Genomic DNA, 21,370 nt, shown 5'->3' on the forward strand with positions numbered 1-21,370 from the left:
GTGGTATTTGGTTTGTTTCAGTTATTTTCTGTATAGTCTACTATTAGGCACAGCCACGAGTTCCTATGGCTACATTATACTTTGAATTATATTGTATCGTAATGTTTTGCAAAAACCTTCTCTGAAACACGCTCAATATAATGAGACAACTTCAGCTCAAAATATTCAGTGGTTTTTGCGTGATAAGTGTTCAAAAAAAAAAAGAAATAGATATAGAAGAAATGCTTTTCTCAGATTTTGATTTAGATTAAAAAATACTACTTATTTCAAAAAAAGTTACTCAACTCTTTAAAATGAATACAAATATCATAGTATGTTTTCGGTACTAGTACATACATAATATGTTTATAAATATTATAATTACAATTAAATTAGTTGCACAATTTCGAAGATTTCTGTTTTTTTATATCTACTAAAGAAAACCAAATAATATTTGAATACTATATTACAAAAACACCTACACTAATAACCCTGTCATGAGGTTTTCATAGTTTCGATATCAGCTATAATGTCTGCTATATTTGTCACTAATTTAACAAGCATTAGCATTAGCAGCCTGTAAATTTCCCACTGCTGGGCTAAAGGCCTCCTCTCCCTTTGAGGAGAAGGTTTGGAGCATATTCCACCACGCTGCTCCAATGCGGTTTGGTGGAATACACATGTGGCAGAATTTCGTTGAAATTAGACACATGCAGGTTTCCTCACGATGTTTTCCTTCACCGCCGAGTACGAGATGAATTATAAACACAAATTAAGCACATGAAAATTCAGTGGTGCTTGCCTGGGTTTGAACCCGAAATCATCGGTTAAGATGCACGCGTTCTACTACCTACTACCACTGGGCCATATCGGCTCTAATTTTACAAATTTAACAAATTTGTTGTGAAATTAATGGTAACCTTTTCATTTCGTAACAAATAAATGTCTTTTATTTAAGTGATGCAAGTCATCAATTACGTTATTTTGAGTGTGAAACTGCCGGCCTAATGCCAAAGTTTAGACCTATTTTTCACAATTTTATTGCGTACGCATTGACAGTATCAGTTGCAGGGCGCTATGAAAAATGTAAATTTGCACAATAACTCTCTATACTGCTATAAAATAAACACGTAAACGGTAGACTTGTTATATGATAATATTTTATTGAAAGATTCAATGTTATTCAAGGCGTGTTTTTATAAATTTACTAAAGTAAAAGTATTTCTTTCTTATACGAAAATGAAAATGGCAAATTCTTACCTTCCAAACAAATGACCTAAAAGTCCGATTCTGTCATAAAAGTCACATCTTTATGAGTAACGAGATAACTTACGAAAAAGAAGTAAGTCCGCTTTTTTGCTACGCTCCATTTCCACGAAATATTTTATGATAATTTCATTGGCGCTACACGCAGTTGAATATATGTATCTATTAAATTCATATAATGATACTAACAAGGCTTTGGTCTTTTAGGCTCGTATCTTTACTATATTATTTGTATGTTGGATATTTTATATATATTTCACTTATGACTTGTTTTCCTGTGTAAAGACGTTGTATTGTTACACGGATGCACCTGTCCTGTTATCGATCACGTAACATAAACATATAAACACGATTACAATAGCTCGAAGTCGAGGCTGGAGGAAGTCAAACATTCGATTGTCGAATGGCTACCCTCATGTAAACACCTTGACTTGAGTAAACATTAAGCGCATACGTGCTGAATGCTACAACTCAAGATCATATAAGTCCCATCTCACGTCCTGGAACGACATTGTTCCGAGATCTAAACCTAGAAGAATATCTCGAATAAAAACTTTCAAATTAGTATTATTTAATAAAGTTTCTCGGAAAGACGGGTCGCAGAAGGGAAAAATTGTTTTGTAATAAACGCGAGAGTCCTCGGAGATAAACTGAGGGGCTCTTGTGAACATTTAACGGGGGTTGAAGCGGCAGTCGAGACGGCAAGACGGCGCAGGCTTGAGCAACATAGTGTGCGTTTTGTAAAACTCCGCAGTGCTGTAACGAAGCTTGTTAGTGTACTGTTGTAAGGAGATTGTCAGCTACAGTGAAGACACCTTCTGAGCGAGGACCGTGCAAATGGAACTAATGAGTTCTCTGTTGTTATGTGCACTAGCAACGCTCGTGCCGCAAGCGTTAGGTGAGAGAGATCCTTTACGTTGATTTAATTTTAAATTTCTTACATTCCGAGAGGGCTTAATTAAAATGTTTTGACACTTTACGCTTTACCATTTCGTTAGCTCATTAAATGTTAGTCCTTTTAAATATTTCTTTATGAGTAACCTAATAGACTGTTTTTCTTTATATTTATATAAATGACGTGTTTGATGTTCTAGGTAAAAAAAGTATTATGTCTACTGGATTAAATAAGACTGTCATTTTAAAGAGAACGCCCTCAATGGATAAAGATCACGTGATATCCGTACAAGTGCCTTCTTCAATGAATAAAGTGAGTGACCTTAAATCTGTCTTTTTGGATGCGACTTGCAAAAGATGTCATAATTGTATGGAACGAGCAATCAAATCTCACAAAGTACAAAATCAAATCGACTTATTAAAAAACGAACAATTTCACAGTGAACTAGTTGATCAAGAAATAAATAAACGCAATAAGAGGAAAACAAATGCAAGCGCACAAAGAAAAATTGATAAGAAAATAAAAAAATCCAAATCAAAAAATAAATCCGTAACAATTATCAAATATAATGATAATGAACGAATATTTGCTCTAAAGATAATAGAAACAAATAAGCACGTGTTATTAGACCAACAAACGAATAACACAATGACATGTCAAGTGTATAGCGTTAAAAAATCGTTTCCATGTGAAACGCCAGAAGCTGATTTAATTTTGAATGAATCAAAGACGAAAATAAATAAGAATAAGAAAAGTAAAAGAGAACAAAGTAAAAAGAATGAGAAAACGACTGTAATTGCACCCGTATTTAGGAAACGTCAAATCGACGATTCACAAGCTCCTGAACAAATAATGCCTTCAATAGAAGAAATATACTAGCCTAATGATAGACCTATAAATAAACGAGCAACCAATACAGCTTCGAATCTTTTATTGGTTTCTCATATTTATTTAAAAGTTAGAAATAGATAAAACAGTAAAAAAATATTGGCAACAGTAAAAGAACTAATATAATTTGTACCAATAACTTATTTATTATTTATTTAATTAAATAGAAATACCTTACAAGCATTTAGATGTTAATAATATTCTTAGGTAAATACTAACCATTCCTTATAAAAAACAATCTATTTATACATACAGATAATTTATATAGCTCCGTTTGAAAATCGAAATTACTTATTAAATTAATGTTTACAACTATGTCTAAAAAATATACACAATAATTTGAATTGTTTATAGTTAATTTTTCATTTATATTGGTTGAAAAATCTTCTGCCTTATCATTATTTAATTAATCCGAATACTTCTAGAAATAATACGTGCTTATATTATCGATAATTACTGTCAATATTGTAATAAATTATTATTCGTTTCATATCTGGTGCTAAATCTTTTTTAAATATGAATAATAAAAACAGGAGATGTCAACTGTAGTTAAGATAAAATATTTTAATGAATATATATCTTAATACAGCAGTAAGAAAATTATTTAAAAAAATATATATTATTGAAAAAGCTATTTTTGGCTATTTCCGTTCAGAATTGTCAAGTAAGACTGTTAATTAAATGTTTTGCTTTATATTCATTTCAACATCATGACTGATGTTGATATTCTTGCAGAGATTATAGAAAATTAAAACAATATATTATTTGATTATTTAAAGATCAATGGAATATTTGACAATAAGCAGACAGAGATGACAATCCTATTGTCATCTCTGTCCGTAAAAGCTAATTTATTTAAATAATGCGATGATTACAAAATGAAGCTCCATTTAGGACTCCTTTTAGGACCGCCGTCAGTGTATAGAGCACATACCCATTGAACCCTCCAAGTACTTTGTGTAGCATTCGATAGACAGTCGAAATGAAAACGAATGAAGCGCTGAGAAAGTGCGGGTACAATGAAAAAGTTCCGTCAAAAGGATCACGTAGTGCGTCAAGTTTCCCGTTATCAGCATTTCGGTTGCCCACATTCAGCCGAAAAAGTTTTTTGGTAAAGAGTCACTAACGAGTTCCGATAGTATTTTCCCAAGCTTTATTACGAACTCTTTTAAAAGCATCAAATTAATGGTGTAATGGCTTCGGTAATTGCGTCGAGAAACCGATTGTTCGTTTTGTTTTCTGCTGCGCTAAAGGGTCATTATATCTGGGTAAATAGGTCAACATTTTTCTTATAAACTCTAAGAGTTTTGTTGGCGATTCTCGATTTTTAGTGATGAGTAATATCAATAAAAACCATATCAATTATATTGATTTTGATAAATATGTTTATTACACTATATATGGTGTATTAATCGTTATATGACGACCTCCATGGTCGAGTAGTGTGTACACCGGTTTTCATAGGTATGCCACCCCGAGGTCCCGGGTTCGATTCCCGGCCGAGTCGATTTAGAAAAAGTTCATTAGTTTTCTACGTTGTCTTGGAACTGGGTGTTTGTGGTACCGTCGTTACTTCTGATTTTTCATAACACAAGTGCTTTAGCTACTTAAATTGGGATCAGAGTAATGTATGTGATGTTGTCCAATATTTATTATTATTATAGTTGGTATTCTGTTTTGTAAATAATAAATTTTAGTAAATATATGTAAATGATATATAATTATAAAATGTTTTTTTCTTAGTTGTGTGTGATAATTTCTAATTACATGCTGATATTTATTTAAAAAACTATTGGTATTCATGTTTTTTATTTATTATTTATTTTAAAATATAGGTTTTTAACGATATTTGTTAGGTTTTATATAATTATTATTTATTTCATTGGTCTATTTATTTTATTTTATGATATTAAAAGGTATTTATTTAATCCATTTTAGTTAAAGCAAATTGTTTGAAACAAATAAACTCATTACTTTTCCTTCCTTTCATTACTTGCCTTTTATATAGAACTACAAGAAAAAAGGAGAATTCTGAAAATCAATTATACTTGAGTTACTTAAGTGTCAAGATAAAATAAAACCTAGATATAATACCCAACAAGAATCTATATAGAAATGAAATATATATATATCATATAATAACTAATATATCATTATAATTAAAATTATGATAATTTATTAAAATTATTAATTTTCAAACAGTGATTTTAGTTAAATGAACAAAAAATATTCATTATATAATGATGTTAACGTTAGACAAACGAAAGAGTGCCCGCCTTCGATCGCACTAACAATACAGCGCGAGGCACGAAGTAATTCAAGTCTCTCCTAACAGGATTTAATTATTTTTAAACATATAGTTTGAACAAACGTATTGTACTGATATCGTTAGGAATATTGAATATTTTTTTTTAAATTAAATAAAAGTTACAGCAAAGACTGCTTACGGTGAAACCAGATCTTGAATGTGACATCTACATTCTAATGTTTACTTAATTAGTTCATTAAAGTAAGCTTAAATTAAGCTTAAAGTAAATAATATTTACAAAAAAATATGCAATATAATTTAGAAACACAAAAAAAATAATAAGTATAATATAAGAAAAAACACGTAACAAAACTACGATACATTAACTACAAGAGGGAACTCCCCCAAAGTGCGCCTGCTAACAGTTTTACATACGATTGAAATTGTACTATGAGAATAAAAAAAGTAGTTCTAGGATACTTAATAGACTACATTTTACTAGCTCGGATCTATAGTCATTTATTTGTAGCATTTTATAATTTTATTAATGTTTTTTATGTATGTCAAACGAAAAAAAAAATGATTTTACCAATATTCGATAAAAAAAAACAAAAAATCAAATTTAGTCCAGAAGGCTTTTACAAGTAGATTCATTAAATTAAATAAAATGCAAGATTAAAATCGGACCAGAAACGAGCTCCGTACTAACTCTTTATTAACCACTTCAATAGAAGATTATAATATAAATTCAATTTTTTTTTCTTTATGTTTTTTTTTTTACCACAGAAATTATATCTTAAGTGATTTGGAAAAATCTTCTTTGTTTACTTCCCGATTGTTTTTATTTAAATTCGAAGAAAAAAAAATGGAAATGTTTTTGGTTTTATTAGAAAATTATAATTAGTTATTTATATAATTCATCCATCACAATACATAATTGCATAAAGTATATCCAATCCAATAATTAATTATTCTATTCGGTAATATTAAAGCATATTTACGCAAGTTTAATTAGCATTGAGGCAATTTCTAATTTTACATAACATTAATTGCTTGCATGAAAAAGCGATAAACAGCGAATTTAATGCAGAGTGTTGGGGTGGCTGTGACAAGTCTGATCACATTTATATCGCAATGGAGATTATTATATTCAAAAAAGTTATTAAAACTATAATTGCTGCAGCAAAACTGTACACACATATTTCCTCTATGTTTACTTGGTGGGAGCTCTATCCCGTCTGGGTAGGTTCCCACTATTCTACCACCAAACATCATTACTCAGTATTGTTGTGTTCCAGTTAGAAAGATGAGCCAGTGTAAGGAATAAAGGATACAACATCTTAGTTCCTAAGATTGCTGGTATATTGGCGATGAAAGGAATGATTCATATTTCTCACAGCGCCATTGTCTATGAGCTGTGGTGACTACTTACCCATGTGCTTGTCCGCTAACCTATATCATAAAAAAAATGTTCAATAAATATGTCGGAAGAGCACTAGAATTAACGTTGAATGGATAGGACAGTAAAGAAGAAAAGTTTGAATAACAAAGAGTTTCATTAACTAAATTAGACAGAAATCAATTGAATACTTACATAGAAAGTATAATTATTTAATTTTAATATTTTGGCCATTAACGCGATTACCTCATAAAAGGCCTAATAATATTCCTATTTAAAAAAAATGTAACAAATTGATTACAACTTTGTTTTTTTTGTTTTTCACTAAGTTGCTAATCCGATTAATCAAAGTTCAATATAATGTTTGCTTATTTTCCGAGAAAGATTAATATATTTATTTATTGTATATTATTAGAATTTATCTTCGTTACATGTCAAGATGAAGAACCCGGGAATAGTAATCGAATGGTACGGGTTCAAATCTAGAAAAGCACCGTTAAATTTTTATGTGCTGAATGTCCTTATACTAAATTTAATGTTAAAACAACCTTGACAAATAAGGCCTGTTAAAACGTAATACGAGAAATACACCGAAATTATTATCACAGCTATGTATTAAAGATGTCGGAAATGTCTAGCTACTAAACCGAAACCAAAACCAGTAGTAACTTTAAATTAAATTGTGTAAAATGACAATATGTTATAGACCTATACAAAAATAGTGAAGTTAATTTAATATAGATATATTTGTAAGATAGTATTTTTCGATTGCAAATAGTATGGCGTTAAGAAAGCACTATCAAACACTTCATACATGGACGAACCTGTGGACTGGAACTAATTGTCAAAAATCAAAATAATTTATCAAATTATTATACACTATTCATATCATATCACATTCAAAGTATATTTTTCTTCAAAAGAATATTTGTATTTTGTAAAAAGATATTGTCGATGACAGAGTCAAAGCAGGTGAGAGAAATGATTACGCAACATTAATTTGTTTACATAAACAAAGTACAATTAGCGACTGAAGTCATGTGGGATGTTGACGACACCTGTGACAGATTAGCGTTGGGTATGAGACTCGCACTTGGCTCAAATTAATGATCCTGCCTTATGTTTTGTAGTTTTGATAGATTAATTACCTTGGGTCTTTTGGCGTAATTAATACCTTGTTTATGACGTTTGTGAGCATTGAGACATTCAGAATATGACGGTGCAAAATATAATTGTTATTTATTAATTTAATATGTCAGTATGAAATGTTTTTTTTAAAGTAATTATTGTTTCCTATAACCTTTCTGTTCTGAGTTAGAATTAATGCTATACTTTTAATATAAAAAATGATCCCTTGAGATAAGCTGTTCAAAGGACTCTACAAGACAAAACGTATTCATAGGCTTTTTGGGTGAATCAAGTAAGCATATCAAGGTATACTCGACAGCCGTGAGGAAGACGGCAGATGGAATTGCACGCACTGATCTGTGTATTTATGAGATATCCGACAGGACAAGAATAAAATTGACCATTGAGTCGAGCTCAGCCGAACCACAAGATGCCACTGAAGATGTATTTATTGCCAAACCGCATTGAAGCAGCGTGTGATGAGCTCCACACCTTCTCAAAAGAAGTTGCCTGATCCCAGTGGCACAATTACTGGCTATTATTATACACCTGTCACAATATTCACAAGTATGTGTATGTGGGTACTTCAAGGAAAAATGGAATATTAGTATTTCCTCGGAAACAGTCGTAGTTTGAAAAAAATATGAGACGTCCCAGGACGCCTAGCAGATGTGAAACATCGAAATTATTAAACAGTCGCACAGTCGTTTCGACATTCGCGCATGGCAACGCGTGTTTTACATCAACAAGTCAAATCTAAAAATACTTTGATACAAATCAATCTTAGTGTAATAATGGGCGCTTAAAAAAAAAAGAAACATTTTTTTCCTGTAATGTGGTATCGGTAGGATGGAAGAACAAATGAATTTCGACGTAACAAAAATATGATCCTATCTGAAGGACTGTTACAAACAAGGATATTTTCCGTGTCATTATTGCTGGAGCATCTGTTACGATACTCGTTTCCTTTATTGCTTTTTATTATATGATCGCTCTGATATTTGATGATACTACACAGATATGTGATTTCATTTGCTATGTGTATTTGTATGTTTTTTATAGATATGATTTATACGAACATTTTTTCAAAGAGAAATATGTTCATTTTATTGATTCATGTTTTTAGGAAGTTTTAAGATTTTATATGTATTTCGAAATACGGATTTTTTTTTTGTTCTAGACATACGTTATATCATATGGAAACAAATAAACTAAAATTTTATAAATCTTATGCTTGTACACTGAAACAAAACAACAAATAATATTAATAGAAGGATGGTGAGCCACTAAGTGGATTGTACCAATTCAGTTGGTCTTTTACAAAAAACTAGCACTGCGGAACTTTCATTTAAAGAAAAAGTTAAATATGATATACGCAGGGTATTGCTGTATCCATTCGAGGAGTTTACTCATGAAATTCAAATTTGACATTTAGAAACAATATTTTCTAAATGTCAAATTTTGTAAGACTGGTTTATATTTAACAAGAACTATTTAGAAATGCAACGTAAAATTTTAGGGTATTTTGAGTTCCGCAGAGCCATCCCATCTGATACTGAGAGTGCATCACTGTTTGCGTGTACAAATGAGTTCTACAATATCTCCAGTGCACGTCGATCAAGAGATAATCATCGTAACCATTAGATTTGAAGACTTTATTATTACGCCTAAAATAAATAATACGAAATTAAAGGCAAAAATATTAGTGCTTAAAATAATAAATTTATATATATTAATTATAATTGTAAAGCTATGTTTAATAATTGAAAAGTCCCACCTTTATGAAATAACATCTTAATCAAATTAATAAAAGATACTTGTTAATTGTAACTCAAGATGTTTCAGAGCGAAGTTTATATTAAGAAACTTTTTGGAGCCTAAAGTGAGGATTCTTCGTGAAATAATATAATTAAGTTATCACCTGGTTACCACTTGGAACATTTCGTTAACGTTGTTTTGATCACTTATTCAAGTTTTTAAATTTCTAATTATATATATCAACATAACGTGGCATAAATATTTTATTCATTCATTAATTATAATTTCAAAGGTAAGATATAAAATACATCATACCTCTTTTATGTAATAGGCAGATAGGTACGGACAAAGTAGCTACCCGATGGTAAGTGGTCACACCACCCATAGACGTTACCACTGTAAGAAATGTTAACCATTCCTTACAAATAAAAAAATAATAATATTAAAATTAATATTTAAAAATAAAGTCTAACCGATATTCGATACAAAAACGTTATTCTTGCTAACAACTCGTTTATCATACGTTACAATCACTTTTAGAGACCTAAAAATATTAAAAAACTATTCTGTAATATACCAAAAAATATCGCAAATGTTTGTATTTTATTATTGTTAATTGTTGATAAAATAAAACAAACAATCAAATAAAACTTTGTAATGGTGCCTCTTATTCTCCCTGTGGTGTTATAAGAGGTTCTCACGAGATTTATCTTTTACACATACAATTTTGGTTCTCTTCAATTCTCTAACATGTACCACCGGTTCGAAAAAAGAGAACCAGTAAAAGCCAGCATCTATTTCGTAAGTTCAAGTTACGTTTTTCATTTTAAAAAGTTATATATTCCTGAAATTGAGTTGTTTAAAGGGAGGCTGTCAAAAGATCTGATTTCCAGTTCAAATTAACGGCAAAATATTTCTTGATTTTTTAATTTTTATCAAAAATGAACACGATAACAAACTTTATAAATCACTAGTACATTGTTATCAAACAACAATTTTATCTTAATTATATTATGTTTTTTTTTGTCGAAAGTCGTTAAGGAATTAAATAAAAATAATAACTAATAAATATGAATTTGTAATAGAAAATAAATAAACAAGCGATACTTCAACCATACAAATTTACCTATTTATACATACAAAATATAATCTAAAACTTATTGTTTGAAAGTAACAACCGAGGTTCTTTGCCGGTTCGTTTCTGTAGAATCTACAGGTGATGAAAATTTGTTTCGAAACTGTTTGTAATAAGAGGAGCATATTTAAATGAAGTATATTTTAAATATTTAAAAGAATTGTTTTATTTATTTTTTTTGGAATCAATATTTTTTAAATATTGCTCAAAAGTCACCATACTCGCACTAATTTCTCGCTCGCGAATCATCCCTCAAAACATATCAAGACAGTTGCTGTCTCATATAGAGATTGATGGCGTTTCTTTTACACACAGCTATTAGTTTGCACTCAGTGTAGATTACACGAAAATATCATATAGTAACTTATTAGTTTTATTTAATTTTTAAATGATAATATGTTTTGTGAAATGCAGTAGGTTACATTGAATTAATATTCACAATAACAAAAAAAATATGTCGTGTATACAATCAGATAGCTATTAGTCTAAATAAAAGGACTAAAATCTATTGTTACTTTTCGTTAAAATGTCATCTTGCTTTTATTTTTATACAATAAAAGTTCACAATAAAAATGATTTTAATAATGAAAGCTGATTCTATTGCCGTTTTTCTTTTGGATGTGGTACACAATGTGTAGTAAACATTATTAACGAAATTTTAAGTTCTTTGGTACAGTTTCGGCTTCTAGAAGCTTCTTCGATACTCGCGTTTGATATATAGTAACTGATTACTATAAATACATGATTCAGCCTAATCGTTATATAAGAAAAAAATATAATCTTCGCATAAAAGTATAATTGGGCACGCACACACGTACACAATTAAAGAAACTGATTAAACAATGTACTTATTATATTTTCTGGTAAAACTAATGACGTCCTTCCATTTTATAAAGTAAAAAAACAAAAAATGAAAAAATAGTAGAGAATTATTAATAGGAACAAAATAATAAACTGAGAGATATTTCTGCAGACGCTTGAAGAATATCTTGGAACTAAGAAAATCCTCGTTAAGACCGGGGTTTTGAGTTTACAAAAAGGTTGATATCCACCGAGAACAGGATTAACTTGGACTATAATTTCGAAGTTGACAGTGGTCGATCTGAGTGGACGTGTTTCCTGTTTACAATACTTAAAATATAATAAAATTAAATAGATAGTGCAATTGGAAGTGTGCCGTAAATTCTTGCACCAAAAGTTCATATTTCAAAGTTGACAATGATTATTGTGAGACTAAGAACCGAAATAATCATACGGCGTGCCTTACGCGGACGATCCAGCTCTCCTCACCCCCTGGGGTAAAAAAGACAAATATATATTTTTACTTCACTTGTGCAAAGCGCAAAGCGTGCAGTTGCTAATCACTTTTAATAATGAGTGTACAGCCTTCACCGATCCGCGATAGCGGAAGCGTAGGCGGATTAAATCCAGATTTAACATCTATTTCTCGAGAAGTAGCATTTATAAACACTAGGAAAAGACGATTGCAAGATGTAGATATAGATTTAAAAACCCAATTTTCGAAATTTCGTAACGAGATAATGAAATGTTTTACTGAAATCACTGAGAATCAAAATAAGAATTTAGAACAACTAATAAAACTGAATTAAAAGATATTAAGACAGATGTAGAATCAATAAAGACAACAATGGATATTATTTTAAAAGAAAACAAATCTTTACGTTCTGAAATTACTGAACTAAAACAATCTCAAACTCATATGCAGAATCGTATTAAAGATCTTGAAACCGATTTACAACAACTTCAAAACCAAGTCAAAACAAATCGAGTACTATGAAACTGTACTCAAGCTATACAAAAATCGCTACCGCTAGTTAATGAAAACGCTATCTACGAGTTTCAAGAGCGATCGGAACGACAAAAAAATATTATTGTTGCGCGTATACCGGAATTAGATAGTGATAATTCGGAACAAAGACGTTTACATGACCGAGATCAAATTATACGACATATTCAATCAATTCTTAATGATTGCCCAACTCCTACCAAAATAATAAGATTAGGACGATACACGCCTGGAAAAAATCGTAATCTTAAAGTATGTTTCACGTCGGCGGAAATTTCAAAAAAGTTATTGCGCAAACGTAACATTAAAAATAGTTACATTCGCTTGTAATCTGATCAGACGCCTACGCAAATAAAGTATATGCAATCCCTTAAAGATGAACTATCACTCCGTGAAAAGAACGGAGAAACTAATTTGACCATTAAATACATAAAAGGAATACCTAAAATGGTAAACAAACGGATAAAAAACTCCATCGAGCCTCGACATCATCGCATGAACCCTTAGCTTATTCTTTGTTCAACAATTACTGTGACATACGTACCTCCACATCATCACTTTTATTTTTCTATGCAAATATACGCAGCATTCGTAAATCGGGAAAATTCGAAGAGCTTAAATGTTTACTAAAATCTACAAACCGAGTAACTCACTTGATTGTTTTAACTGAAACCTGGATCAGAAATGAAAGTGATGCAAATTCGTACTGCTTGCCTAACTATTCGCACATACATAATTATCGCTCAACTAAAAAAGGCGGAGGAGTATCGATTTATATTCACGAAAGTCTTCAGTATTATATTACAGAGGAATTACAAGATGATGGAGTTCACTACTTATAGATATATAAAATAAAATATGCATTATGTGTCGGCGCAATTTACAACCCTGGAAAAAATAATTTAGATAAATTTATTGAAAAATATTCATCGCAGTTAGAACGTCGTAAGCGAGGAGTTGTATTTGGCGATTTGAATATTGATTTATTATGTAACACGAGAGATAAAACACTATACATATGTAGATATGTTAAATACAACGGGCTATAATAAATAAGATAGAGGAACAATACTGTACCAGAGAAACGGCAACAACTAGTACTATTTTAGACCATGTATGCTCCAACCTTCAGAATAGCCATTTCCATCTTTCGATAATTGATAATCCGCTGTCTGACCACAAGCAAATTTATCTCGAATTAAAGAAATACAATCATAAAAATATTCAACGAATTACGTACGAAATGATTGACTACACTGCGTTGCAAAGATGTATTAAGAAGATGAAAGATACAATCGAAACTTGTAATTACTGTACCTTTGAAAATCAGTTGAAAGAACAGATAGAAGCACACAAAATTACCAAAGTAAAATTTCTAAATTTACCACAAAAAGACTGGATAAACAATAAAATTATTGATTTAATGAACAGAAGAAACATTTTATGGAAATTAATGAAAGAAGACCCAAATAAGAAGGACCTGCAAGATCGGTTTAAAATAGAAAGCAAGCAAGTGAGTATATTGATAAAGGAAACCAAACGAGATTATTACAGTAAATTATTGAATTCCTGTAACAATGACCCAAACAAGATTTTTGAATTAATTTACAAATTAGCTGATAACAAAATTAAATCTAATCCACAACCTCCTAGACTCGTAATAAATTCGATAGCTTTAACGAACGGGAATGAAATTTGTGAAGCATTTAATAGTACTTTTGCTCTAATAGGTGCTGAACTCGCTAGTAAAATACAACGTAATCACCCAGACGAAATATACAACACTTTAACTTATGTAGACCAATAACCTCAATATAAACTTGCTAATTTTGATTTATGCTCAGAACAAGAAATTATCACCATAATAAAGTGTTTTGACGTAGACTGTAGTATAGGCATTGATGGCATTAATGTTAAAACTATTATATGTTTAAAATATCTCATTGCTAATAACCTTACACAGTGTATAAATAAATGTATGGCGCAATTTACAAGTCTGGTTCTAAAACAGATTCTGAAAATTATCGTCCAATTTCAGTATTACCGGTACTGTCAAAAATATTCGAAAAGGTTATCTACAAGCGACTAAACCAACACTTACACAAGTTGCAATTTTTAGACGAACGACTATATGGCTTTCGTGAAAAATCTAGTACCTTATCTGCTGTAATTGACCTTGTTACTAAAATAAGCACAGAAATAGATAACAAAAACATATGCTTAGGAATATTTATAGACATGAAAAAAGCATTTGACACGATAAGCCACTCACTACTCTTGCTAAATTAAAGAACATAGGAATATCTGGATCAGCCCTTAATTTATTTAAATCATATCTTAGCAATAGATCACAAATAGTAAAAATAGGAAAATTTTCAAGTACAAATAAAAGTATTACCTGCGGAATACCGCAGGGGTCAGTGTTGGGTCCCTTGTTATTTTTAATTTATATTAATAATGTTAATAAAATTGGCTTATCGGGACATATCACCTTGTATGCTGACGATACTTGCTTTTTTTATTTTGGTCGAAATATAAAAGAATTAGTAGAAATTGCTCAACGAGATCTAAATAAATATAACACCTGGTGCCAGTGCCACTTATTAACTATTAACACCAAAAAAACAACACATATGATATTCAGAGCTAATAACAAGAAAATTTCCGACTATCCACCTCTAACTATAAACAACGACATACTCTCTAAATCTGAACAGGAGAAATACTTAGGTTTAATTCTAGACAATAAATTATCATGGAAACCTCAAAATACCAAAATAAAAAAAAAAGAATATAGTTAATTAGCTCATTACGCAAAATGGCCTTCTGTGTACCATACAAAACGCGATTAATGGTGTACAATGCACTTGTTAAATCCAACCTTGACTATCTAATAGAAGTCTGGGGTGGCGCTCCAAAAACTAGTTTTAAACCTCTCCAAATAGCACAAAACAAAGTTATCAAAGTACTTTTTAACTGCGATAGACTGACACACACGCCCATACTATACAAAGAAACATTTTTTTTTAATTTAAAACAGACATACACAAACAACATATGTACATTTATAAAAAAATGAAGCTGAGCTTCATCAAACTCATACGGAATTACTACTAAATAATAAAACTTATACACACAGCTTAAGAAATAAACACAAAATACATCTTTATAATCCTAGAACTAAATACGGTAGTAGAAGCGTTCTGTATAACGGGGTAAAATTATATAATAGTTTGCCGAATAGTACAAGAGCGTGTACAAGTATAACTAATTTTAAAAAGAAACTAAAAAAATTATAAGCGAAAATATATGTTAATAAAATAAGTAAATATCATTCACATATTTAAAACACAAATTTAATGTTGTTGAAATTTAAATTTTTACATTATTTTTTTATTTTTTCTTTTCTTTTTTCGGTCAATGTGAATACTGTCATAGATTCAACCACTAAAACAAACTTTATTTATAAGTTATACGTATTGCTCATTGTAAAGTGAACTGTAAGGTTCTTTATGAGTAATAAAGTTCTTTAACCTGAAAAGGATGCTTCGAAAAACACTCATTAACGACTTGCTAATTTGAAGTTAGAACGCGGTCCTTGCATTTACTCTTAACGTGAATATTCAAAGTATAACAAAACTAGAAAACAAAAAAGTTAGATTCTTGGCGAGGATCAAAGAGCGAACCCGCAGCTTGCAATAAAATTCCAGTTCACTTGTGTCAGGAATACTGTGAATTTTATTCACGGTGTAAATAGGTTAGTTGTTCAACTACAAACTTTTTCATGTAATTACGTACCTAAGTGATTTATATTAGGAACTAAATTTCTAGTGCATTTAAAAATGTAACATATTCAACACATCTTAGAAGTTATATAATAATATTATCAACGCCGGTTTATACTATAAATAGCAAATATTTTGGGCTACGTATAATTATTATTGAAATTTAATTTAGAATACTGATTATTGTACAGTTTTAATGACATAATTCATTTCCAATAATCAATCAGAAAAAGTCCTATCGAACCGATAAAACGTTATGTGGATATCGTTCGGGCAGATAAGGTTGCTAATCCGAGTTATCATTTTAAATCAAACAAAGTAAAACACGCATGAACATTTAATAAGAATTAATTTAATTTGTATTTGTTGTTAACATAATTTATTGTTACATAATTTTAACAAAGTAGGAATGCGTTCAGTTGCGGCCCAATATTATGATCACATCAATAGCATACAATATATTATCTAGCAGCACTGCCTCGTTTATCTAATGGTTAACTTATAAGGCCGCAGATCCCAAGGTCCTCGGTACAAAGCCCGTTCGGGCCATTAAAAAGATTTTGGGTATTCCGTCGATAATTTCTCAGAAGCAGTTCGGAGTTTGAAAATAGGTATTGTGTACATTTCTGTTCCTCGGACATCACGTAAAGGTCCTCTGTCTGAAGTCTTTCCGGTAGTGTTGTATTTTTTGTAATTTCGGTTTATCAGTTACTATACTCAGCAACCAAAAGTCGAAGCATTTGTATTTGTGCACACGCATTGTGAACTATAATGTGATGATTGACTATTCACACTTTAGAAAGGTCCACACCACAATCGTCAAAATCGGTCAAGACGGCATTATAGAGATTACAATCAGAGATAACATGGGAAGTAAAGTTACCGACTTCACAAAGACGATACATTATTTCTCGGGTATTAACTCGAAAAAACACAATAGATACAATTATATATTATGTCGATGATAAAAGAGTTTTACTTGATTTGTTCAGGAAATAAACGTTTTAATGCATACTGTATTATCGATGTATTCTATATATATGGTTATGTATTTAATTTGAGAAAAAGTGCAAATATATACTGACGGGTTTTTTCGGTAGACTATACATGTATTCCGAAACACATGTCAAGTTATCGCATTTGACATGCTATTTTATCTTAAAACACGATCATTTAAAGTATTTAAGAGCTTACTTTAAGAAAGTATATTATTTATAAATATCACACAATGAAATTTTGTCAAAATGTATCCATGAAAACTGGTCGTTTTACACATGGGTAATACTAAAGTAACGCGCCTGTGAAACAGCCATAAAATAAAAGAAGAATTTGTTTAAATTTTCATTTGGTCGTCATTTTAGTTATACTTCATAACTTTGTCATAGAAAAATAACTTTACAAAGAGAGACATACTTTTACAGATGAAAACGATGTGTCTCTTTTAAAATCTTTTACAGAGACGCTTTGACGTGGAATTCAAGAAATCGTCGTTTTATCGATAGCGGGCGACAGTAGTGTGAGTGGGTAGCCAACGAGTTTTCCCGAAGATTGAAGGCGACCGGCCAACAGTTTAGATTAGAAAAGTTCGCGGTACGGGCGGGCCCTGGACAAATTGCTTCACTAATACAACAGATTTCGGACTTCTCCTCAGCTGAAATCCGACAAAAACTCCTGAACACATCCCAGTTTAGCGGGTTAAGACGACCGTCTATGTAATTTGAGGGAATAACTTTTATGCTCGCGCCATAATAGTTTTTATATTATAGTTCCCGGAGATGTAGAACCACGTTTAATCAAACTTAATGTTCTACTTTCACAGGCTTGTTGCTAATGACGTTTTCTTTAAATCTCTTTGATATTTTTCATGAAGGCAATTTCAGTCTTTTTTCCAGTTGGTTAGATAAAGAGGGCGATGTTTAAAAACATTATCTTAGTTTTTTAATTGATTTATGTAAAAAAATTATTAATTGTTTATTGCATGATTTTAGATTAATACTTATTTTTAATCATTGAATTTGATGCAAATTTATGATTGTTAAACTGTGATACAAATCTAAATTATTATTGATATGCTTAATCTGGGTATATAAATGGTTATTTCTATTGAATATTCGCCTAAGTCTTAATTGGTCCATAATAATGAAGACATTGTTTTGTTTGCTTGTAGCGGGTTCGTGTTTTTTTTTTTCATTTGAAATACATCAAATACCTAAATTCCTAATACCTAATTCTTTAAAAGTCATTCATCATCTAAGTTGTCATATATTTTATATTAGAATTAAATGTATACTTATTTACAATACTAATATCGTGTTCTATACCAAAGGCGACGAGGTAGATAACACAACAAATTCGCGTAAATATGTTAACTGCCTTGAATGCATCTATGTTGACGCATACCCTCATGCACTATAATATTGGATGCACAGTTAGCTCCTTCAGATTTCATCGCATAAATTCCGTAATGAGTAGTCAAAAAGACTTTATGTCATTCTAATTATATTATTTTTAGTGTCCGCCGTCATCGCGGTACCGCTGGAAAATGTTGAGCGCAAATACCCGCGTTTCATTGATTTTCCTGATGGCGATGGCGTCTTGCATAAAGTTGATTTGGAAGAAGAGCCTGATATGAACGTATTGGAGGATGTCTTCAGAAATCCTGCTAACAATCAGTACTTGCTTTACACCAGGTACTCTAGAATGAACTCTTATTGAATCGTATTAAAAAAATCTTAAATTCTGTAAATGTCCCATAGCTATGATTTTCGGTACCTGTTAAAATTCCTAATTAATACTCAAATGCCTAATAACAATGAATTTTTTAGGTAATAATTTTTACTAGTATACAAACATCACTATGTTTTCGTTCTTTTAAGACGCAACCCCTCAAACGCTCAGACACTACGCATCAATAATGCAGGCAGCATCACGTCATCGAACTTCAACGCCAGGGTACCAACTGTGGTCGTCGTTCACGGCTGGCTCAGTAATCAAAACACGAATATCAACCCTGTTATCAGGGACGGTACGTTCATTGTGTCGACATCTGTACATCTCATTTAATTTGATCCCTATTCTGTTTTCCAGTGTGAACTTATTTTAGTTCAAAATTTAATATTTATCGTTTATTATATTTTATTACAATATCAATATTTATTCAACTTTTGTGTTCCCTTTACGAGTACATGAAATTAGTTTTCAAATAGTGTTTTTGCTATCTTATTATATTATATTTTGTTTATTATCTCCTAGTATAAAATATTATTAGGTTAAGGGATTTATGTAAGCCCGTCCGTGGTACCAAGTACCGCCCATCGCTAACAATTATTCAACAGCACTACTTAGTAAAATTGTGTTCCGGTTAGAGTGGTGAGTGAGCCAGTGTGAATTGTTAATATTTTTAAAAGCTCCTGTGTCTTTGGGCGGAAATCTGCACTTACCATCTGGTGACCCATTTGTCAGTCTACTACTACTACTACTACCTACCAATTAGGAAAAGAGAATAATCGAGTTTAATGAGTGTTTAAACTATTTAATGATTTGAATATAATCTATGGTTTCAGCTTACCTTCGCAAAAGTGACGTTAATGTTATTGTAATGGACTGGAGAAGACTCGCTCTCTCCACTTATCCTACCGCTGTTGCTGGAGTCCCTGCTGTTGGTCGTGGATTGGGCCAGTTCTTAAACTTCCTTAGCAGAACAACGGGAGCTTCACTGGGGACAATGCACCTCGTTGGTTTTAGTTTGGGTGCTCATATTGTTGGCAATGCTGGGAGAGAACTTGGTGGAAGAGCAGCGCGTGTAACAGGTAATAAAAAAATATATATCAGTTTAACGACTTCTTCATTACAAGTTGAAGAAAAATTTTATAACAACGCTGTTTTCACGGCAATATTAATACTCTTATTTTTATTCCGGCTGAGCTTGAAGCTTGTATAAAGAAAGGGGATGACAATAGCACAAGGTCAGAATCGAACCTACGACTTTTACATCGTTAGGCGTTCAATTTATCGTTAAAATTCTTAATTAATTTTTGATATTGTATATATAATTTTCTACAACTTTAAAAATAAAAATAAAATACGTAAAGTAATACAAAGACTGTAAATATCCCACTACTGGGCTAAAGCCTCCACTCTGTTTGAAGAGAAAGTTTGGATTTTATTCCACCACGCTGCTCCAATGTGGTTTGATAGAAAATATTTTGTTAGTGCTTAGAGATAATACTTTTAATATTAATAGTAAACAACTCATATTTAATTATAGTATTAAACAAAATAATTCATTACAAAATATTCATTTTAAGGTTTGGACCCTGCTGGCCCTCTGTGGAATCTGAATTCAAATCGTCTCCGCCCATCGGATGGTGTTTACGTAGAAGCTATTCACACGGATGGGGGAGCTATTGGCCTTGGTATCGGATCAGCAGTTGCTAATGCTGACTTTTTCCCTAACGGCGGTAACTCTCAGCCAGGTTGTATCACGAGCTTGTGTGACCACAACCGTGCATGGGAACTATTTGCAGCAACTGTGACCCACGATCACCTCGTTGGAAGACGGTGCTCAAACATGTTGCAAGTGTCTACTAATATCTGTACCGGCGCCAGCTTACGTATGGGAAATGACATCTTAAATAAGAGCGGGTATGATATTTATTTAAATATAATTATTTCATACAGTGCTTATCGTATCAATCTATTCAATCTGTTCGTTTGTTAAATCGATAAGTGCATTAGTATCGAGAAACACAAGATAAAAAATTATTCAGATTTAAATTAAAAACTAATTCTTATTTTTTGGATTTGTCAAAGCATGTATTTATTTTCAATTATTTTCATTTAATTATCATTTTTATTTCATAAATTGTTTTTGTTACAGAACTGGATTGTACCGATTGAATACACAGAGAAGATACCCCTTCTAAACATTATAACGATCTTATTATCATGTATGTAAATAAAGCAAAATTCATTTAAAATTAAATATTTCGTAATTATTTTGCTCCCATTGCAATGATTGCCTTCTTTTGGTTATCTTTAAGCTACTTTTCATTATTGAAGTCACATCGAAACAGGTCAATA

General features: G+C 31.2%; 2 protein-coding genes across 2 annotated transcripts; both read left to right on the forward strand.

The window, feature by feature from the left end:
• Nucleotides 1-1,752: 1,752 nt before the first annotated feature.
• On the forward strand, nucleotides 1,753-3,118 carry LOC113398728 (uncharacterized). Its single transcript, XM_064216929.1, has 2 exons — nucleotides 1,753-2,143; nucleotides 2,340-3,118. The coding sequence occupies exons 1-2, from the start codon at nucleotides 2,083-2,085 to the stop codon at nucleotides 3,017-3,019; spliced, it is 741 nt and encodes a 246-aa protein (XP_064072999.1). The 5' UTR covers nucleotides 1,753-2,082; the 3' UTR covers nucleotides 3,020-3,118.
• Nucleotides 3,119-18,392: 15,274 nt separating this feature from the next.
• Nucleotides 18,393-21,272, forward strand: LOC113398623 (pancreatic lipase-related protein 2-like). Its single transcript, XM_026637461.2, has 6 exons — nucleotides 18,393-18,458; nucleotides 18,801-18,978; nucleotides 19,165-19,313; nucleotides 19,852-20,097; nucleotides 20,596-20,932; nucleotides 21,168-21,272. The coding sequence occupies exons 1-6, from the start codon at nucleotides 18,428-18,430 to the stop codon at nucleotides 21,211-21,213; spliced, it is 987 nt and encodes a 328-aa protein (XP_026493246.2). The 5' UTR covers nucleotides 18,393-18,427; the 3' UTR covers nucleotides 21,214-21,272.
• Nucleotides 21,273-21,370: the final 98 nt, after the last annotated feature.

The sequence above is a fragment of the Vanessa tameamea genome, chromosome 14 (genome assembly GCF_037043105.1).
Source record: "Vanessa tameamea isolate UH-Manoa-2023 chromosome 14, ilVanTame1 primary haplotype, whole genome shotgun sequence".
NCBI classification, from domain to species: domain Eukaryota; kingdom Metazoa; phylum Arthropoda; class Insecta; order Lepidoptera; family Nymphalidae; genus Vanessa; species Vanessa tameamea.